The 17,306-nt window shown below is 40.5% G+C and overlaps 1 protein-coding gene and 1 long non-coding RNA gene across 3 annotated transcripts in view; one reads left to right on the top strand and one right to left on the bottom strand.

Moving 5' to 3' along the window:
* Positions 1 to 7,220, top strand: part of WDR35 (WD repeat domain 35) — an 82,607-nt gene extending 75,387 nt beyond the window's left edge. The window contains exons 21-28 of one of the 2 annotated variants that reach the window (XM_039531150.1): positions 241 to 387; positions 1,423 to 1,555; positions 2,214 to 2,324; positions 3,360 to 3,524; positions 4,983 to 5,123; positions 5,595 to 5,751; positions 6,426 to 6,666; positions 6,999 to 7,220. In XM_039531150.1, coding sequence (XP_039387084.1) covers positions 241 to 387; positions 1,423 to 1,555; positions 2,214 to 2,324; positions 3,360 to 3,524; positions 4,983 to 5,123; positions 5,595 to 5,751; positions 6,426 to 6,666; positions 6,999 to 7,149 — 1,246 coding nt within the window. In that variant the 3' untranslated portion in view covers positions 7,150 to 7,220. The remainder of the gene's footprint in view (positions 1 to 240; positions 388 to 1,422; positions 1,556 to 2,213; positions 2,325 to 3,359; positions 3,525 to 4,982; positions 5,124 to 5,594; positions 5,752 to 6,425; positions 6,667 to 6,998) is intronic. The other variant, XM_039531151.1, reaches the window with a different exon arrangement.
* Positions 7,221 to 13,301: 6,081 nt separating this feature from the next.
* Positions 13,302 to 16,856, bottom strand: LOC120401326. Its single transcript, XR_005596377.1, has 4 exons — positions 16,824 to 16,856; positions 16,360 to 16,437; positions 14,886 to 14,964; positions 13,302 to 14,224 (listed from the first exon to the last, which is right to left on the bottom strand). It is a non-coding gene; the product is annotated as an uncharacterized LOC120401326 (long non-coding RNA).
* Between the last annotated feature and the right edge of the window lie 450 nt (positions 16,857 to 17,306).

Raw genomic sequence — 17,306 nt, 5'->3', positions numbered from 1 at the left:
TCTTTTTTGAAAATTATTTTTAAACATAGACAGTTAAATAAATAGAATAAAAGACATGATAACTAATCAGGGTAGTTTTCCTTAGTTTTATGCCACTCTAAGTCTCCAGGCCATAAGTCTTTCATGTTTCCTTTCTCTTCACCTGCAGGGGTAGTATTTCTGAATACTTTTGTCAAGAATTTCTGCAGCTATTTTATTTTCTTTTTTTCATTGTTATCAAATATTTTCTGATATTTATAGAGATCTTGCGATTGGTCTACGGATAAAACTGGGAGACTGGTTTCGAGTATTGCAACTATTGAAAACAGGCTCAGGCGATGCAGATGACACTCTTCTTGAACAAGCACATAATGCTATTGGAGACTATTTTGCAGACAGACAAAAATGGTATGTGTTATAGCAGGAAACAATGAAGTGGTGGTAGCTGTCTCGTAATTAAGACTCTCCTTGTAAAGCTCAGCGCAGAGTATTGGGGGCACGTTTGGGAGCTGGAGTGCAGAGTGTGTGAATGTGGTATGAACTGGAGTGATTCAGCCCTATCTCCTTGAAGAACTAGTAAGTTTCATAGGGCCTGTGTCCCACCGCCACCTGCAGCTTTGAAATTCCACAGAGAACTGCTGTTCAGAGCGGGGAGAACAGAAAAGCAATAATTGCCAGGAATCCAATCGCTACAAAATTTCTTCAACTTAAAAAAAAAAAAAACCTAGGCAAACAATTTTGTTAAGCTAGAGTTAAAAGTTATGAGTAAATATTAGTTAAAAAATGGCCAAAAGCCTTACAAGCATGTTGTAGGGAAACAGACAAAAAAGAGAGGGAAGACTGAGGAATTTCAGAGTTAAGGTTAATCTTAAACCCAAACTCCTCACAGCATATAACTGCATGCTTAAGGCCACCAAAACTACATTAACTCTGCCCCTGTAAAGGAGTCAGCTCCCACAGAATTTAAAGGCCACACTTTTGGGTGCCCAACTTTGGATGCATAGGGCCTGGTTTTTCAGAAATATTGAGCACTTGCATCTCCCATTGACTTCAGCTGGAGTGAAGATCAGACTATGGGCAACTAAACTGAGGCACCCAAACACAGCCAACTTCTGAAAATTTAGCATAAATGATTTGTCCACTCATTGTAGATGGAGTAATAAACACCAGATTTTCTGACTTTCCACCTTTGCTCTAGCCATTGGATCCTGTTACTGCTGCGACATAATGAAATTCTGAAGCTAAATTTCTTGTGCATTCCATAATAGCTGTATTTCTGTTGTTTATATAATGCCAGAAAACATAGCCAACTGGTGAAAATATTCATTTCTGATTTACAAATCTGTACTTAGTAAACAAGTTATTTCTTAGTGTTTAGTCAGATACCACTATATTAACATTTAAGTTTGTTTGTCTTAGTAGGCTTTTTTTTTTCATCCTTAGGATAAATGCTGTACAATATTATGTACAAGGAAGAAACCAGGAACGTTTAGCTGAATGTTACTACATGCTAGAAGACTACCAAGGACTAGAGAATCTGGCTAATTCACTTCCAGAAAATAACAAGTTACTTCCTGTAAATATAAGAAAATTATTATGGTTATTTTGGTTTTCACCATGTGAGCTTGTCTGCACTAGACTTTTTTTGCCCCAAATTTCTCATGGTTGCTACCACTGGTTCAGCTCCCCTGGCAATAGCAACAGAGGGAATGTTAGTGAAAAGTGAAGATTGGGGTTATCCTGATCCTAAAAGGGGGAAAGACGCTATCAGTATGAACTGAAGTGATCCAGTGAGTAACAGCTAATTAAAAATTAGTTTGATTTGTATTCCAGAGTACATGGTAAAGGCAAATCATGTTACCTGAATGTCCTTTTAGCTTATTACACTGTTTTGGACAAACATAGCCATAACCTCCTTCTTTCCCAACCCTATTCTGTTCTGCTAAATTTTCTAGTATATGCACTAAATCCTAGAAGGAAGAACCCAACTGCACATAATTAAAAGATGATTTTCTGCCTTGAACCACTTTTAATTGAAAACCAATGTAGATCTGAGAAACAGGGTGTAAAAGCAGAATATATTGCTTTAGATTACTGCAGTGTGTTTTCTCTCTTTATAATCTGTAAACGGCATCAGTAATAAAAATTCAGAAGTTTGTAATAGTATTACAGTTACTAAAGGACTGTCCTGAAGATCTGGAAAGAAATGGTAACAAAATTGTGATGTCTTCCAGGACATAGCTCATATGTTTGTCAGAGTGGGGATGTGTGAACAAGCTGTGACTGCCTTTCTGAAATGTAATCGACCAAAGGATGCAGTAGATACCTGTGTACATCTCAACCAGGTGAGAAATTTGGCAGCTGGCAGAAGGTGGTCTTGGAATGAAAAAAAGAATTAACAATGGGATTTTTACCTCTTGATCCCCAGTGAGATTTCATTTCATATAGGTCATCTGATGGCTATTCAGTACCCTTCAAAACTTCATGCATTAGAGTTTAAACCAATCACTAACTGTTAGGGTATGAGACCTTTGTGAGAGGCAGATCATACTACATGCTGGTCTACACTGGAAAGTTAGGTTAACCTAACTATGTTGCTCAGGGATGTAAGTTAAGCTGACCTAAGCCCCAGTGTAGACAGTGCTAGGTCGATGGAAGAATTCCTCCATCAGCCCAGCTACTGCCTCTTGGAGAGGGGGATTTACTATAGCAATGAAGAACCTCTTCTGTCACTGTTGTAAGTGTCTGTGCTACAGCGGCACAGCTGCATTATCCGTTTACCAATTAGGATCATCATTAGCTATCTCAGGAGAAAAGCCAGGGACTGAATAGAGAAGGAGAACCAGATCCACAAAGGGACTTTGGCATTGTGACACAATGACTAACTTTTAGGTGCTCAGAAAATCACAAGAACAACATTGTGAACCACAAAGCCTGAGTTAGTGTGTAGGCTCCCGATTCAAAACATGGGGAGAGATAGATGCCTACAAATACCATCCACAAAAACCCCGGTGCTCCTGATGGATACACATTGAGCCTTTTTCAGAGGCTTCCTACAGTCAGTGCCAATTCTAATAATAAAAAAAAACATTGCTTGCTATATCCTTTGCTTATTAAAATCATAACTTCTGTTTTCCTGTGTAAAACATGATAGGATATTTTTTACTATAAGGAAATAGTCATTCCAAATGGCTACAAAAATGAACACAAGGTTGTTGATGGCATAAATATTTGTAGATGTATTGTATTTACCTGTTTCTTTGACTTTACTGTAGTAATGTTCTAAAATGATGTTTTAGCTGATATACATGAAAAGTATGCTCTTAGTATATATTTGAAAACACATGAAATTGAATAATTGTGACTATTCTTATTTCCAGTGGAATAAAGCCGTTGAGTTGGCTAAAAATCACAATATGAAAGAGATTGGATCCTTGCTAGCTAGATACGCGTCTCATTTACTGGAAAAGAATAAAATCCTCGATGCCATAGAACTCTATCGTAAAGCCAACTATTTTTTTGATGCTGCTAAACTCATGTTCAAGGTATTATGGTTTTTTATTTTATGTAATATGGGCCAGTCAGAAATAACATTATATTTAGCTAGCATCAGTTGCTGTTGTGTAGTGTTTAAATTTTCCAGTGTGAGCCATTTGTTCCCTGGAAATGGTTATCATTATATGGAAGCCACGGTAACTACAGAACTATCATATTAACAAGTAATCCCAGTTAGATTTTTTTTCTTCACTTCCTGTCAAAAACTGTTGCTCTGTGCTGGTAAGCTTCAGAGGTGGGTGCAATGATCCCTGTGTATAGTTTGAATCCGTTTGTATCCAAGTTGAAGTTTATAAAGTGCTTTTGACAATTTTTTGTTGACAGGCACTATATAAATATAATTGTTACAGCAAATGTTTACAAGTATATTATTTCTAAAACTGTTTCTCCTCTCATGGCAAAAACTCTAGTCCTCACTGATAGCTATCAATTTGTCAAATTTGAGTTTTAAAAATCCCAGAACTTTTAGTTGCATGAATGCAAAAAAAGTCTACAAAACATATTTGTTATAAAAGGCAGATATATTTTTAGTTTTGGTTTTTTTCCTTCCAGCAAGGTAATAGAAAAATGTCTATATTATTTTTTATCAAACTTTCTAAATTTACCTCTTGACTTAGAACAAATATGAGAAATTTCAATTCAAAATGTAATTTTTTTTAGAAAGTTATAAGTACATTAGTATAGGAATGTTTAATAGAATTACCTCTTCAACCGTAGCCAAGCATATCCACTGCAGTGATGACTTCAATACAGGATCAAGCTAAAGGACTAGCTAGACTAAAGGGAGTGAGCTCTCATTCACTCAGAAATAATAGCAAAGAGAATTCAGGAATGACTGACCAAATAAATGTTTTCTTTCAAGATTGTTCCCCTTCAAAGGAATATAACAATAATACACATTCTTGTCATGTTTAGAAATATTTTTGTCTTAACCTGTTCATACAGTTCCATTTTTTTTTTAGGCCCCAATTGTACAACTTGTTTCTCTCCCAGCATAGAGTACCACTGACTTCAGCGGTCCTTCTGCATGGAGATAGTCACAGGGTCAGGTCTTTAATTTATACCGGAATTGTTTCTGAACGGAGTCTGTTGTTATAGAGAGTTCAGGTTACCATGTTGGGGAAGATTCTCAGCTGGTGTATATAGGTGTAGTTTGATGGACTTCAATAAAGCGACACTGATTTACACCAGATGAGGACTGGCTTTATATGCCTGTTAGCCAGACCTAGAATATATAAATTCTGCATTTAAAACATTGAGAATGATATTCAGATATATCTGTTTGTTTGTAAATTAAATTCTAATATTCAAGTAAAAAATTGACTTTTGACATAGCTTCCTATGTTTCACAAAGATCTTTAAGATAATTTTAGCATATAGTTGTAAAAAAAAGAAATAGAATTTTCATTTTTAGAGACACAATTTTCCACATTCTTTATTTCTTTAAGATTGCAGATGAAGAAGCAAAGAAAAGGACTAAACCTTTACGAGTCAAAAAGCTTTATGTATTGTCAGCTTTACTTGTAGAACAGTACCATGAACAAGTGAAAAATGCACAGAGGGGAAAAGTTAAAGGAAAGAGTTCAGAGGTAAAGTGTCTCAAATGCTTTCTGTGGTGTTGTAGCCGTGTCAGTCCCAGGATATTAGAGAGACAAGGTGGGAGAGAGATCTTTTTTTGGACCAACTTCTGTTGGTGAAAGAGAGAAGCTTTTGAGCTTACACAGAGCTCTTCTTCAGGTGACCTGAAGCAACTGGAGCAATTTAAACTGAGTTTTGTAACTCTGTCACTGAAACGTTATTTCAAGCACAAATTCAGGGCCAGTTTTTCAGACATGTACACAACACTGTAATTTACACAGATACAAATGATTTTGTATGGCTGAAAATGTGTACCATGTACTATATAGTATAAATAGTGAAATTCATTTTAGGACAATATATATATACATTTTCCTAAGTTAACATAGAAAATAGGTATAGTGACTAGGAAAATCTTTTCCCCTCTTCCTGTTGAGTGTTTTAAACAGAAATGTTTACCTGTGATATTCCTTTGTTTTTAGGCTACTTCAGCTTTAGCTGGTTTGCTAGAGGAAGATGTTCTTTCTTCAGCTAATCGCCTCACAGATAATGCCTGGCGAGGAGCTGAGGCTTATCATTTTTTTATACTTGCACAAAGACAGCTCTATGAAGGTTATGTAGACACGGCCATGAAAACAGGTATAATTTATTACAATATAGATGGCATGAAAACTGAAATCAGTCTAAGCCACACAAACTTGTAAAACAAATTAATTCCATTTACATTTGTCATGTTTGTTCCACCCATTACCTGATCCACGTAATGTAGAACATGAGAAATATAATTAACAGTGTTGGAACAATCGTCAGCAGGTGCTAAGTTAGTTGCCAGTTTGAGCATTGGGTAGTTCTACAGAATAGCTACCAATTTTACCAAAATGTCTAGGGGCTGGTTACCAGAAGATGTCTGAAGTTTAACTTGTCACTATCTGACAAGGTTTGATAACCCCCATAGGGTTGTTATTGACCACACATTTATGTGCATTGAATGATGCTTCCATGAAGCTCACATCAGAGCCGTGGAGCTGCAGGGGAATCGATGGATGTTAGTTGGGTATGTTGTGCCTTCTACCTTCTGTCTGTATTGAAGGGCCTAATTCATATATTTAAATTTCAATTCACAATTAAATACAAATTTTCTTCTTTAAAAATAGGGAGGACTATCTGTGCTCTCTACTATTTTCATTGGCTTTATTTTGTTTGTTTTATTTCATCAGGTAATTGATATTAAGAAGACAATGTACTAGTACAATTAAGTTGTATTCGTGTTCAAGGGGACATGTGGTAACTTTCTCATTCTTTTCATTTGTTAGCCCTTCACCTGCGAGATTATGAAGATATTATCCCTGCAGTTGAGATCTATTCCCTTTTGGCTCTCTGTGCATGTGCCAATAGAGCATTTGGTACTTGTTCAAAAGCCTTTGTTAAACTGGAATCCTTAGAAACCCTTAGCCCTGAACAGAGACAGCAATATGAAGATCTTGCATTGGAGATATTCACTAAACACTGTCCTAAACATACCAAAAAATCTGATCTGGATGGTCTTCTGGAGGGGTAGGCTGACTACATTTTGGTTTTGTTATTATGATGATGATAGAAGTTTTCATCCTTTCATTTGATATTGGAAGTGGCTGGCTCTAAGTGCTGATGCTAGACTAATGCATGTACTGTGTCAGATCAGGAAGATTATCATACCTAGCCCTATTAATAATGTACACTAACACATGATTTAATTATGCCCCCACACCTAATAAAATGATGCAGACCTAAGTAGAGAAAAACTAAATTTGTTACAGATGGTCAAAGAAAGTTTTTCAAATCACTAAGATACTCAAACAGGTTTAATCTAAAGCAATGTGTTGTTTTTTTTCTCTTTTGTTTTTTAGTGGAGAAGGGAAACTTCCAACCTGTGTTGCAACAGGAAGATCTATCACAGAGTATCAATTCTGGATGTGCAATGTGTGCAAGCACTGTGTGCAGGCCCAAGAAATAAGCAATTACAACTTCTGTCCTTTGTGCCATAGTTCCGTGACCTAGAAAAAAAAAAAGAGAATTGTGAGTGTGTCCTTGTGTATGTACAATTACAAACATAAAAGACTTCAAGATTTCAGAGTGGGTTATGAAATGTAATACAGGCACTACACTGTTACAAGATGCTACTAAGATTATTAGAGAAAAATCTGTTTTAGAAAGAAACTAGAATGACAGGAGTCCCGAAGAAGATGTAATTGTGAACCCTCTTTTATAAAAATGGGTTAACAGAGTTTTTTTCTAAGTGTAAACAGGGCCTAAGATTAAAAACCAACAAAAATGAATGCATGTTTATCTCCATCTGTATTTCCTTTGAGACACTCTAGGGGCTTGTCTACTGAAAGGAAGTTAGTAGGAAGTAAGCTAGGGTATAAATTTAAAATAAAGTAGCTACTCTGCACTAACTCCCCATGTGGATATTGTTATTGCACACTGAGCGTGCCCATGGTGTTACCGGAAGATTTTGATTCAATTATATTAAGCCAACAATGTTGCTCAGAATCACTACTTTTAATTTGAAACCCTTTATTTCCAATGTATCTATTCTGGTACTACCGGTTGGGGTGTGCTCTTAGGGATTTTCCAGGGAAAGCCACAGTTAGCCAGCTTTCCCTTGAAGGACACAGATACAGCCCTCCGATCAAGAATAAGCAACAAGCAATAAATTCTTTGAAAACAAACATAATATTTATTTAGAAGTGATTAGTTATAGTAAAAGTGCAGATAGAGGTAATACAGTTATAATATAAACCTGAAGCAGCGTGGCAAATAAAGACAGCACTACAATTACAGTTTCAGTTGACTGTCACATATAATATAACAATATAATCACACACTTAATACTCTATATCATATAACAAACATATACCAGTATCAATTAACATTAAATACTTAAAAACTAAACATGCAACAAGTGCTGATCAGGCAATCATTAGGTGAGTAGGGAGATCTCACTCAGACCACAGGCATCCAGCTTTATTTACACTTTAAACCCACATGCTCTAGGATGCTCAAATAAAAGACAATGAAACGTACAGAAGCCTTCTTAAAAATCCCTGTGAATCCTTCTGCTCTGTCTGAGGCTAGGGTACGGTGCCTAGGGAGCGTGGTCTGGTAGCAGGCTGTGAGCTGCTGCCTCCTCCTCCTCCTGTGGTAAAGAGTCTCCTCAGGCAGGAGAGACAGAAGCCTGTTGGTCACTTCTGCTGGGCTGCTGTGGAGATCTCCTGCTGGCTGGTGGCAGAAATGGCCATAGCCAGGGACAACCCTGGAATCCTGGGTGGGCTGCTGCTGTTGCTGCTATAACTGCCTTTCAAGCAGCCTCTTCCTTGCTGGGTTTTGCTGATGCTACAGCCACTGTCCTGTAAGCGCTTTTCTTCCTTGGAGGTGTTTGGCAGAGCTCCGCGCTCTTGTTGGTCCTGGTCCCCTACAGAGTTGTAGCCTGCTGGCTGCTGCCTTTATATATGTTTCAGCTCATTAGCTATTACTTTCTTATCGTAATTCAGCCAATCAGCTTTCATGGATTTGCATATGCTAATTATGGCATGTGTATAGACATGTGACACTCAAGCTCAGCCAGCTTCCATATATTAGCATATGTTAATTACTAATTAGCATGTGGTAATTATTCACATGTACAGAAAGCTCTTCCCCTGTCCCATAAACTTCTGTGGGCTCAAGGCATCCCTATGGGGTTTTTCAGCTGACCTTTGGATGAACCCTAGCTACTTCCTGTCTGGAAGTCCCATTGGTTTCTATGGGCTACAGTGTATTCCTATGGGGTTTTGCTTAGTCATTCCCCATAGGAAGTGATGTAATACCTTGCCTTGATTGTATCATCCCTATTCATTTCTATGCACTCCCATGCCTTCCTTTGGGATTTCCCACTACATTACAAACCCGATGGCCACCATTACTTTATTTTCTAATTTAAATTATTCTTAATTTTTATTTAATTAAAGCTTTATTTTTAAAACTAATTACTGTTCTAAGCATGTCAAAGGATCCTGACACTACCCCCACTCATTTTATGTTCAATTAAGCAATTTTATATTTTTTCTGAATTTAAATCCTTTCTGAGGCTTTTCTGCAGATTTTCCCATTTAGTGCTTGGTAAGGCATTTCGGGCAACTGAGGCAAAATCTCTTGTCACAATGGGGTGTTTAAGCTTAATGCACTTTAAAATGTATTAAGCTAAAGTGCACAAAGGCACTTTTAGTGTACAGTAAGTTTGTCTACACGTGGAGTTAGTGCAGAACAATTAATGCATTGTAACACCCTAGCTTGTGGTTCATTAATTGCTCCATGTAGACAAGCCCTTCGTTATGGGAGCTTCCTTCTTCATTTTTGTAACATACATTCAGTAGAAAAAATATTGGTTTTCCTAAAATACACGGATGGACTCTTGGAGTAAAGAATTTCGAGATGGGAGCAATGTTAAAGTAGCACCCTTTATAACCTTGATATCATTCTTTTATACATTTTCCTAGAACTCTTTTTTTATTACAATGAAAATATTCTAATCTTGTTATAGTTAGGACCAAATATTTATGCTGCAGTCTTTTTCTAAACACACATTTACAAGTACCGTACCGACAAAGGAACTATAAGAGGTGACCCGCCAAGAAACTAGGGTTTATAATCTGAATTCTTGGGCTCTCTCTCTGATCTGTTAACTGTTTGTTTCACTTTTATGTAACCAAGCTGAATCACACAAGGTTAGCAATAACAGAAACCAGCTGACAGCTCTTAGTGAACTATATGATACGAATTAGCAGCCTCAATCAACTGATAGGCAGATAATGTGTCCATATCACACTGTCATAGTTGTCATCCTTGCTTGGCAGTATGAATGGTCACTGAAGGGATATGGTGACTGAATTAGTCTGTCATCCTTCCTACTGTGTTGAATTGAGCCCCACTGCGGGCAGAGTGTGATGAAGCTTGCAGCTGTACATGTTCTGCAAATAGATAGAGCACTTCAGTTTTCAGTCTCCTTAGTCTGGTATCTTTCACAAGCACTAAATTCACTTTAAGGAGGATTATATTTTTGAGGAAAGATTGTCAGGGGTCTTGTTTTCTCTTGGTTTGTCTTTCTGGCTAGAAAAAATTACCTTTGTAATATCCAGAAGTTAAATCTTTTGTTCTTTTGAGTAGTTTGTCCCTCCTGTATGGAAAAATTTTATATGTGAAAAATATACCATTAAATAATATCTGATTTTCTACACTGATACTTGGATGAGCTCTCATTTCTTTGGTTTTCTAGCTATAGATACTGAATTACACTGTTAAAGAAACAAATTAAATCAGAGTTCTATTAGGCCATGTCATTCTGTGCCAGCATTAAGATACAACAAAAATTACACAAGAAGTAGCATCAAAGTGGACAAATTTACAAATGCTTTTTTTTTTTTGGTTTGTTTCTCTCGAGGGCCTGTCAAAATGAGCTATCCTACAGATCTTCCCAAATACACATGTAGCACCTCTGAAATGCTGTCCCTCTGAGGAGAGCAGCAGCCAGCCAGCACTCAGCTCAGTAGTGGGAAGGAAAAGGAAATTTTGGCCAGTGATGGTGGGGAAGTTGTACTATTTGTGCCCCTGGATCTTTGCTGAAAGGTGTTTTCTGCACTAGCATTTCAGGGTTTCAGCCAGAGACCTGCAGAGTTCAGAAAGGGAATTCCCCCCCATCCCCATGTATTCGGTGGGTTGGGTTTTTTTCATTTTTTGTTTTTAAATCTTCCTCTGAAGTATCAGGGATGGCCACAACTGGAGATGGGACATAGGAAAGGGAGAGTGTGATATTACCCAAGGTACAGTCTGGACTGCTGAATAGCTGTGTCTCCTCAGTTCTCAACCTGAGATGCCTTTTACACTGCTTTACAGGTGAACAGTCACTCCTGGCCAGTTAACACACTGCCTCCAGCATGTAACTTGCTCCCACTACACTGCAGTGTGTGCTGCTAGGTAGCCACTTATGAATTACACTGCAGAAGAGCACTAGCAGATTCTCTATTCCCAGACTTTCCACCAGAAATGTGTATCTTGTACTGTCAAGCACAGTACTGAACAATGCAGGCTCATATAAAGTCCCTCATTTCATAAATGAAAAATTATATGCACCAGCCTTGTTATCTCAAATGGAGTTTCCCACACACTTTAATCCAAACACGCTGGCAAGATAAAACAGTATGATAAATTTATTAACTATAGAAAGATAGATTTTAAGTGATTACAAGTAATAATGCATAAAAGTCAGGATTAGTTACAAAAAGAGTAAAATGCAAGCTAATGCCTAACTTACAAGCTAAGTGAACTTAAAAGCAAAAAGGTTTTCTCACCATTTGTTTACAGCAGTCTGTACTGGCTGAAAAGTCTTCCAGCCAGGACCCACCCCAACCCCAGTTCAATGATGCTTTCTTTGTCTTTCGAGCATTGTAGCTGCCGGAGTAGAGATGGGTGGGGAGAGAGGTGATTTGGAGGCCAATGCCTCTCATTCTCACACTTTGAGGATTACCCCCAACTGAGCAGGCGACAAGTAGTCTCAGGGACGTGAGGTCTGAACCATCCCTGTGATGGTATATAAATTTCTTATTCACACCTTCACCCTGCCAGAAAATGGCTGCTTAAGCAGGTGATACTCTTTTAACACCTGTCTGGGTGTTGGTCTGTTCTTTCTGAGGGCAGGTCCATACTCACCGCACGGGTTGACGCAGTGAGTTCGACTTCACGGAGTTCGAACTATCGCGTCTGATCTAGACACGATAGTTCGAACTCCGGAAGCGCCGTGGTCGACTCCGGTACTCCACCACTGCAAACGGCGGTGGTGGAGTCGACGGGAGAGCCGTGGAGTTCGACCCCGCCGCGTCTGGACAGGTGAGTAGTTCGAATTAGGGTACTTCAAATTCAGCTATGCTATTCCCGTAGCTGAATTTGCGTACCCTAATTCGAACCCCCTTTTTAGTGTGGACCAGGCCTAAGAAACTGGTTTGGGCCTGCTTTTCTTAAACTTGGCACATATTACAGTAATGATTAAGGCTGTGTTTTAATCACAGGTATTTTTGATAAAAGTCATGGACAGTAAACAAAAATTCACGGCCCGTGACCTATGACTTGTACTATATAACCCTAACTAAAACTTGGGCTGGGGTGCCGCAGGTACACTGCGGGGTGGTGGTGGCCTGGGGGTGTGCTGTGGGTGCCGGGGGGTAGCCTGGGACCCCCCTGGTGCTGGAAAGAAGGGTTGGCAGGGCTGGCAGTCTCCCTACCCGGCTCCATGTGGCTCCCCGGAAGCAGCCGGCATGTCCTTACCTCTCCTAGGGGGAGGGAAGGCCATGGGGCTCCATACACTGCCCCCACCACTAGCACCAGTTCCACAGCTCCCACTGGCCGGGAACCGCAGCCAATGGGAGCTGCAGGGTTGGTGCCTATAGGCAGGGGAAGCACGCAGAGCCCCCTGGCCCATCTGCCTAGGAGCTGCAGGGACATGCCAGCTGCTTCCGGGGAGCCCCCCTGAGGTAAGCATTAAAGAGGCAATTGTAGCTCATGAGTCTCAGGCTGAGTATCACTGTTCTACTCAGATACAATTCCACTGTTCTAGGCACTACTGTAATACTAATATAATCTCCCTCTGTTACACTATCACCACAGCTCAACTGGTTTTAATTTACAAGGATTTGGCGTTAAACATTCAAGCACTCCTCTTCCCACCTCTTATCCCACACTCCCACCATTGCATATGGTAGCATAGTGGTGGTAGCGTTCAGAGAGTTCAATTTCCTATTATATAGCTGCATTTTGCTCATATCATAGCACATGATTATTTAAATAGCCAGTTGAACTCTGCATACCATTGCCATCTACTGTTCATTATGTTTTATTGCATAAATTATACTTGGATTTTAAATCATGATTCATTAGCTATTTTTCAAAGGGATTGGTGAAGGATAATGTAGATCAAATTTATAAATGATTGAATAGTATGTGTGAAGGGTGGTTTTCCTAAGGCAGAAGCTGAAGGCTAGCTAAATTCATGTTAGTCAATGGCTCTCAAACTTTTTTTTACTGGTGACCCCTTTCACATAGCAAGCCTCTGAGTGCGACCCCCCCTTATAAATTAAAAACATTTTTTTAATATATTTAACACCATTATAAATGCTGGAGGCAAAGCGGGGTTTGGGGTGGAGGATGACAGCTCGCGACCTCCCATGTAATAACCTCACGACCACCTGAGGGGTCCTGACTCCCAGTTTGAGAACCCCTGCTCTAGAATAAAATATAGTACAGCAGATCCCAATTTATCCAATCTAACAGGGACCCAAGACCAAATTAGATACTCAAACATTCAGATAATCTGGAGAGTAGGAAAGTGCGAAGCTGCAGCACCATCTAGCAGCCACAGGAGCGCTTGCCTGCTTCTGGACCTGCATGTCCTGGTTGTTTTTTGTTTCCTCTCTGATGGACCACAACCTTGTCATGGTGGAGAGGTTTGCGTGGGCTAAAGACCCTCAGAGCTATATCATCTGGAGCTTTCATACTTCTGTTAGGGTCCCCCTTGGTGAGCAGGTCTGAGACAAGGCTCCTGACTAACCGTGGTCCAAACTTCACAAGACCCCACTGGTGGATTAGGCACATGTAGAGGACCTTTTAGTACTGTGCGGCTGTGAAGGCGGCTGAGGGCTGCAGCAGGAGGGAGGCCCCTGGTTGTCTTGGATCTCCTTGCCACTGGGTCAGGGTTTTCCTCCTGTCAAGTCTCCTGTGCACCGGTTTCCCCACGTTAAAAGATTTCACGCACAGTCCTCTGCCAAAGGGCTCAGAACTCTGTGGCAACAGATGAGTGGCGGTGAAGACAGGAGCCGTGATTTCTGGGAATCTTTAAAACTGCATGCAGGCGGCAGCCATGTGAAGGTCGTCTTGTGCTTGGATGAGACAGAAGTGCATTTCGGCAGCAGCGGCTGTGACTGAACCGGCCTTTTTAGGATCCCCTCTGCTCACCCCAAATGGGGAGGGGGCTAGAAAAAGTGCCCCAAACGTAAGCTGTCTCATACTCTTCCGACGGGATGGCCACATCCAGTGGGATCACTCAACTCTGCGGCCGAAACAAGAGATACAAGACAATGAATTTCACCACCTGGAATGTCCACGTCCTTATGGACTTTCAGCACAGTGAAAGACCAGAAAGAAGAACTGCCCTAATTGCCAGAGAACTGGCAAGACTTAACATTGACATTGCAGCTCTTAGTGAGACCCACTGCCGATGAGCGCCAATTAAAAGAGGATGGAGGTAGCTACACCTTCCTTTGGAAAGGAAAGCCACCTGAAGAGAGATGCATTCACGGGATTGGCTTTGCCATCAAAAATAAGACCACCAGTCAGCTTTTGGAGCTTCCCGTTGTAGGGATAAAATTTTTATTTTACTATTATCTCCCTTACACCATCTTGGATCCATTTAGCAACAACAGGGAATCCATATTGGTGGCCCTTCTTCCTCAGCTACTGTTACACCTTTGGCGCACCCTTTTTGCCCTAAGGCAGGAACCTGAGTAGGTCACCTGACCTGTAAATCTGCCCAGAAACCGTACATTATAAAAGGGTCAGCACGTCCATCAGCTGGGGCTGCCCATCTTGGAGGTAGCATATGCTGCTGCTGCTGCTGCCTATCTGAGAGGCAGAGTGCTGCAGTGTGCTACTGCTTACCCTGGAGAGTAGACATTGGTACCACACATAGGGTTGTAAGGAGAGTTTCTTACCTACATGCAAAAACAAGCTGTCATCTGCCATTCTGATCCTGCCTCAGACATCCACCCATGACAAGGCAGGGAAGAAGAACTGCAAGAAGAACAAGACAGCTTCCATCAGCCTGTACCTGAGGTCCTGCCTTACCATCTGCCTTACCATCTGGATCAGGTCCAGAGCAAGTCCTGTTGTGTCGGTGACAGGGATAAAGCTGCAGGATATGGTAGAGACTCATTTGTCCTCTATCTAACCTACTCAACGTCAACCTTGGGAAGGAAGCTAAGCCCTTTTGTCACAGCCAGTGCCCTTTTATATTTGGTTCCCTTGTTTTCTCGGTTATAGTTTGGGAGTTCTTGTAGTTACCTACCAGTCACTTATCTGAGTTATTCTTACCCTTGTTAACTGTTGTCTGTCCAATAAATCTGTTCTTGTTTTGCACCCCATCCATTGTCAGGTTTCCCCTTTGGGGGAAATAAGACCCTCATGATAGATGCGGGAGCAGGGAGACGTTCCTGAGACCTGTCCTCTGGCCAAGTATAAAATCCAGTCAACACCGTGGGGATCAACGAGCAGCTTATGATCCTTCTGCTCAAGCTCAGCAACAACCAATATGCCATAATGATCAGTGCATACGCCCCAACACTTGATGAGGAAGACAAGGAGCAGTTTTACAGTGCTCTTGATGCAGTCCTCACAGCCACATCTACGGCAGACAAAATCATCCTCCTGGGAGATTTCAGTGCCAGAGTCGGACGGGACTCCCAACTCTGGAGCGGCACAATAGGCAGACCTCAAGCAAGACAGCCAGCACAGCAGACCTCAAGGAAACTGCCCAATGACCACAAGATTCGTTAAGGTACGAAGACATCAGTTTAGTCCCGATTTTGGTTTTACCAGAGCCTGATGTTTATCACATAGTGGTGGTTGCAATGCATGGACCCCATTTCATCTTTTAATTTTGCTAGGGCCAGCTTTTTTCATTTCTGTCCCCATTCCAGGGTAGCTACCTGAAGCCTGCTGTTGACCACAAATATTTATAACAGGGGACTGCACATCTTTTTTTGTAGGTTTTTTACAGCTGTTTTCAATGTTTTTATTTGTTTTTGTTTGCTGGGTTTGGACTGCTTGCCGCCCTGCTGAGAGAGTAGGAGCTTTTCAGGGCTTTGTGGCTTTTTCCACTTTTTAAAACTTTTTTGTTTTTGTTACTTGCTCCGCTAATTTTGTGGCATGTTTTTTTAAGCATTTAACATGGTTATATAACATGGTTATAGTCTGCACTATTTTACATTTTAAAGCTACAGATTTTGCCCTAGCCTTACAGATTTTATTTCATGGTTTTTCCTCACTATATTTTTTAAATTCATATGGACCTATTTTGCTAGTAATCCAGCACGTCCATACCTTATTACACTTTTGGGGGATTCCCTAGCTTGTGTTTTTTTGTTATGTTAGATCACGATTCCTACAGAGGACAGCTCGCTTACTTACCAGATCAGTAGTCAGGGTCACCAGTGTTGTTAGCTGTTCAGCTGCATGTGTGTGTTCTTCCTGTGTGCTTCCCCAGCTCTGCACAGACAGACAGCACAGCAGACCTTGAGCAAACTGCCCAATGACCACAAGATCCATTAAGATACGAAGGCAGCAGGCCAGGTTTATTGTTGACACAGCACAGTAATAGCATCTGGCAGACTCTATGAGAATACTAAGACATGTATGCCTGTAACAATGGACACAGCTCAGTGAATGGCGGAACTTTCCATTCCCCCCTTAGCTGAATCAAGACACTCTCAAAAATATATTTTCATGCCCTGATACAAACAAGTTACTGTCAAGGCTGATTCCCCACTCTGGCACTTCAAGTGCAGAAGGTGGGGGACCGCAATGATTTTACAAATTAATACTGGCCAGTCCAGGCTTGTAATAAACTCCCAAAGTTACAGCTTTTCTCTGACCTTGGATTGGTAGATGCTGCTACCACTCAAGTGCAGAACCCCTTTGAGAGCTCAGGAAGGCGCACTTGGGAATTTCTTCCTGTGAGGTACACTCAAGCCCTTTCACCCCCCTGCGGGGAAGAGCTGAGAAAGAGAAAAAAGAAAATCATCTGTTGCCACCAGCTGATTAAGCAACATGTGCACAAACCTCTTAAGACACAAAAATCCAATTCTGTTCTTAAAAAAGGTAAATTTTATTTAAAAAAAAGAAAAGAAAATGCATCTGGGAACTTAGGCTATTGCTAGATTTTAAAAGAGCAGCTACAAAGATTAAGCACCAAGAATAGCTTTCTTGAGGTCCAGCTTAAAGATTTCAAGGAAAACCACCTGGAGGTAGCAGAGCGGAATCCACAAGACATAAAGAAATAAAAGGGATAAACCTAATCATGTCTTCCTAGACATTTCCTGATTTACTTACATATCTGGGGTTTTAAATGAGTAGTT

Source organism: Mauremys reevesii, linkage group 3, assembly GCF_016161935.1.
Source record: "Mauremys reevesii isolate NIE-2019 linkage group 3, ASM1616193v1, whole genome shotgun sequence".
NCBI classification, from domain to species: domain Eukaryota; kingdom Metazoa; phylum Chordata; order Testudines; family Geoemydidae; genus Mauremys; species Mauremys reevesii.
This window is presented reverse-complemented; position numbering and strand designations above follow the sequence as displayed.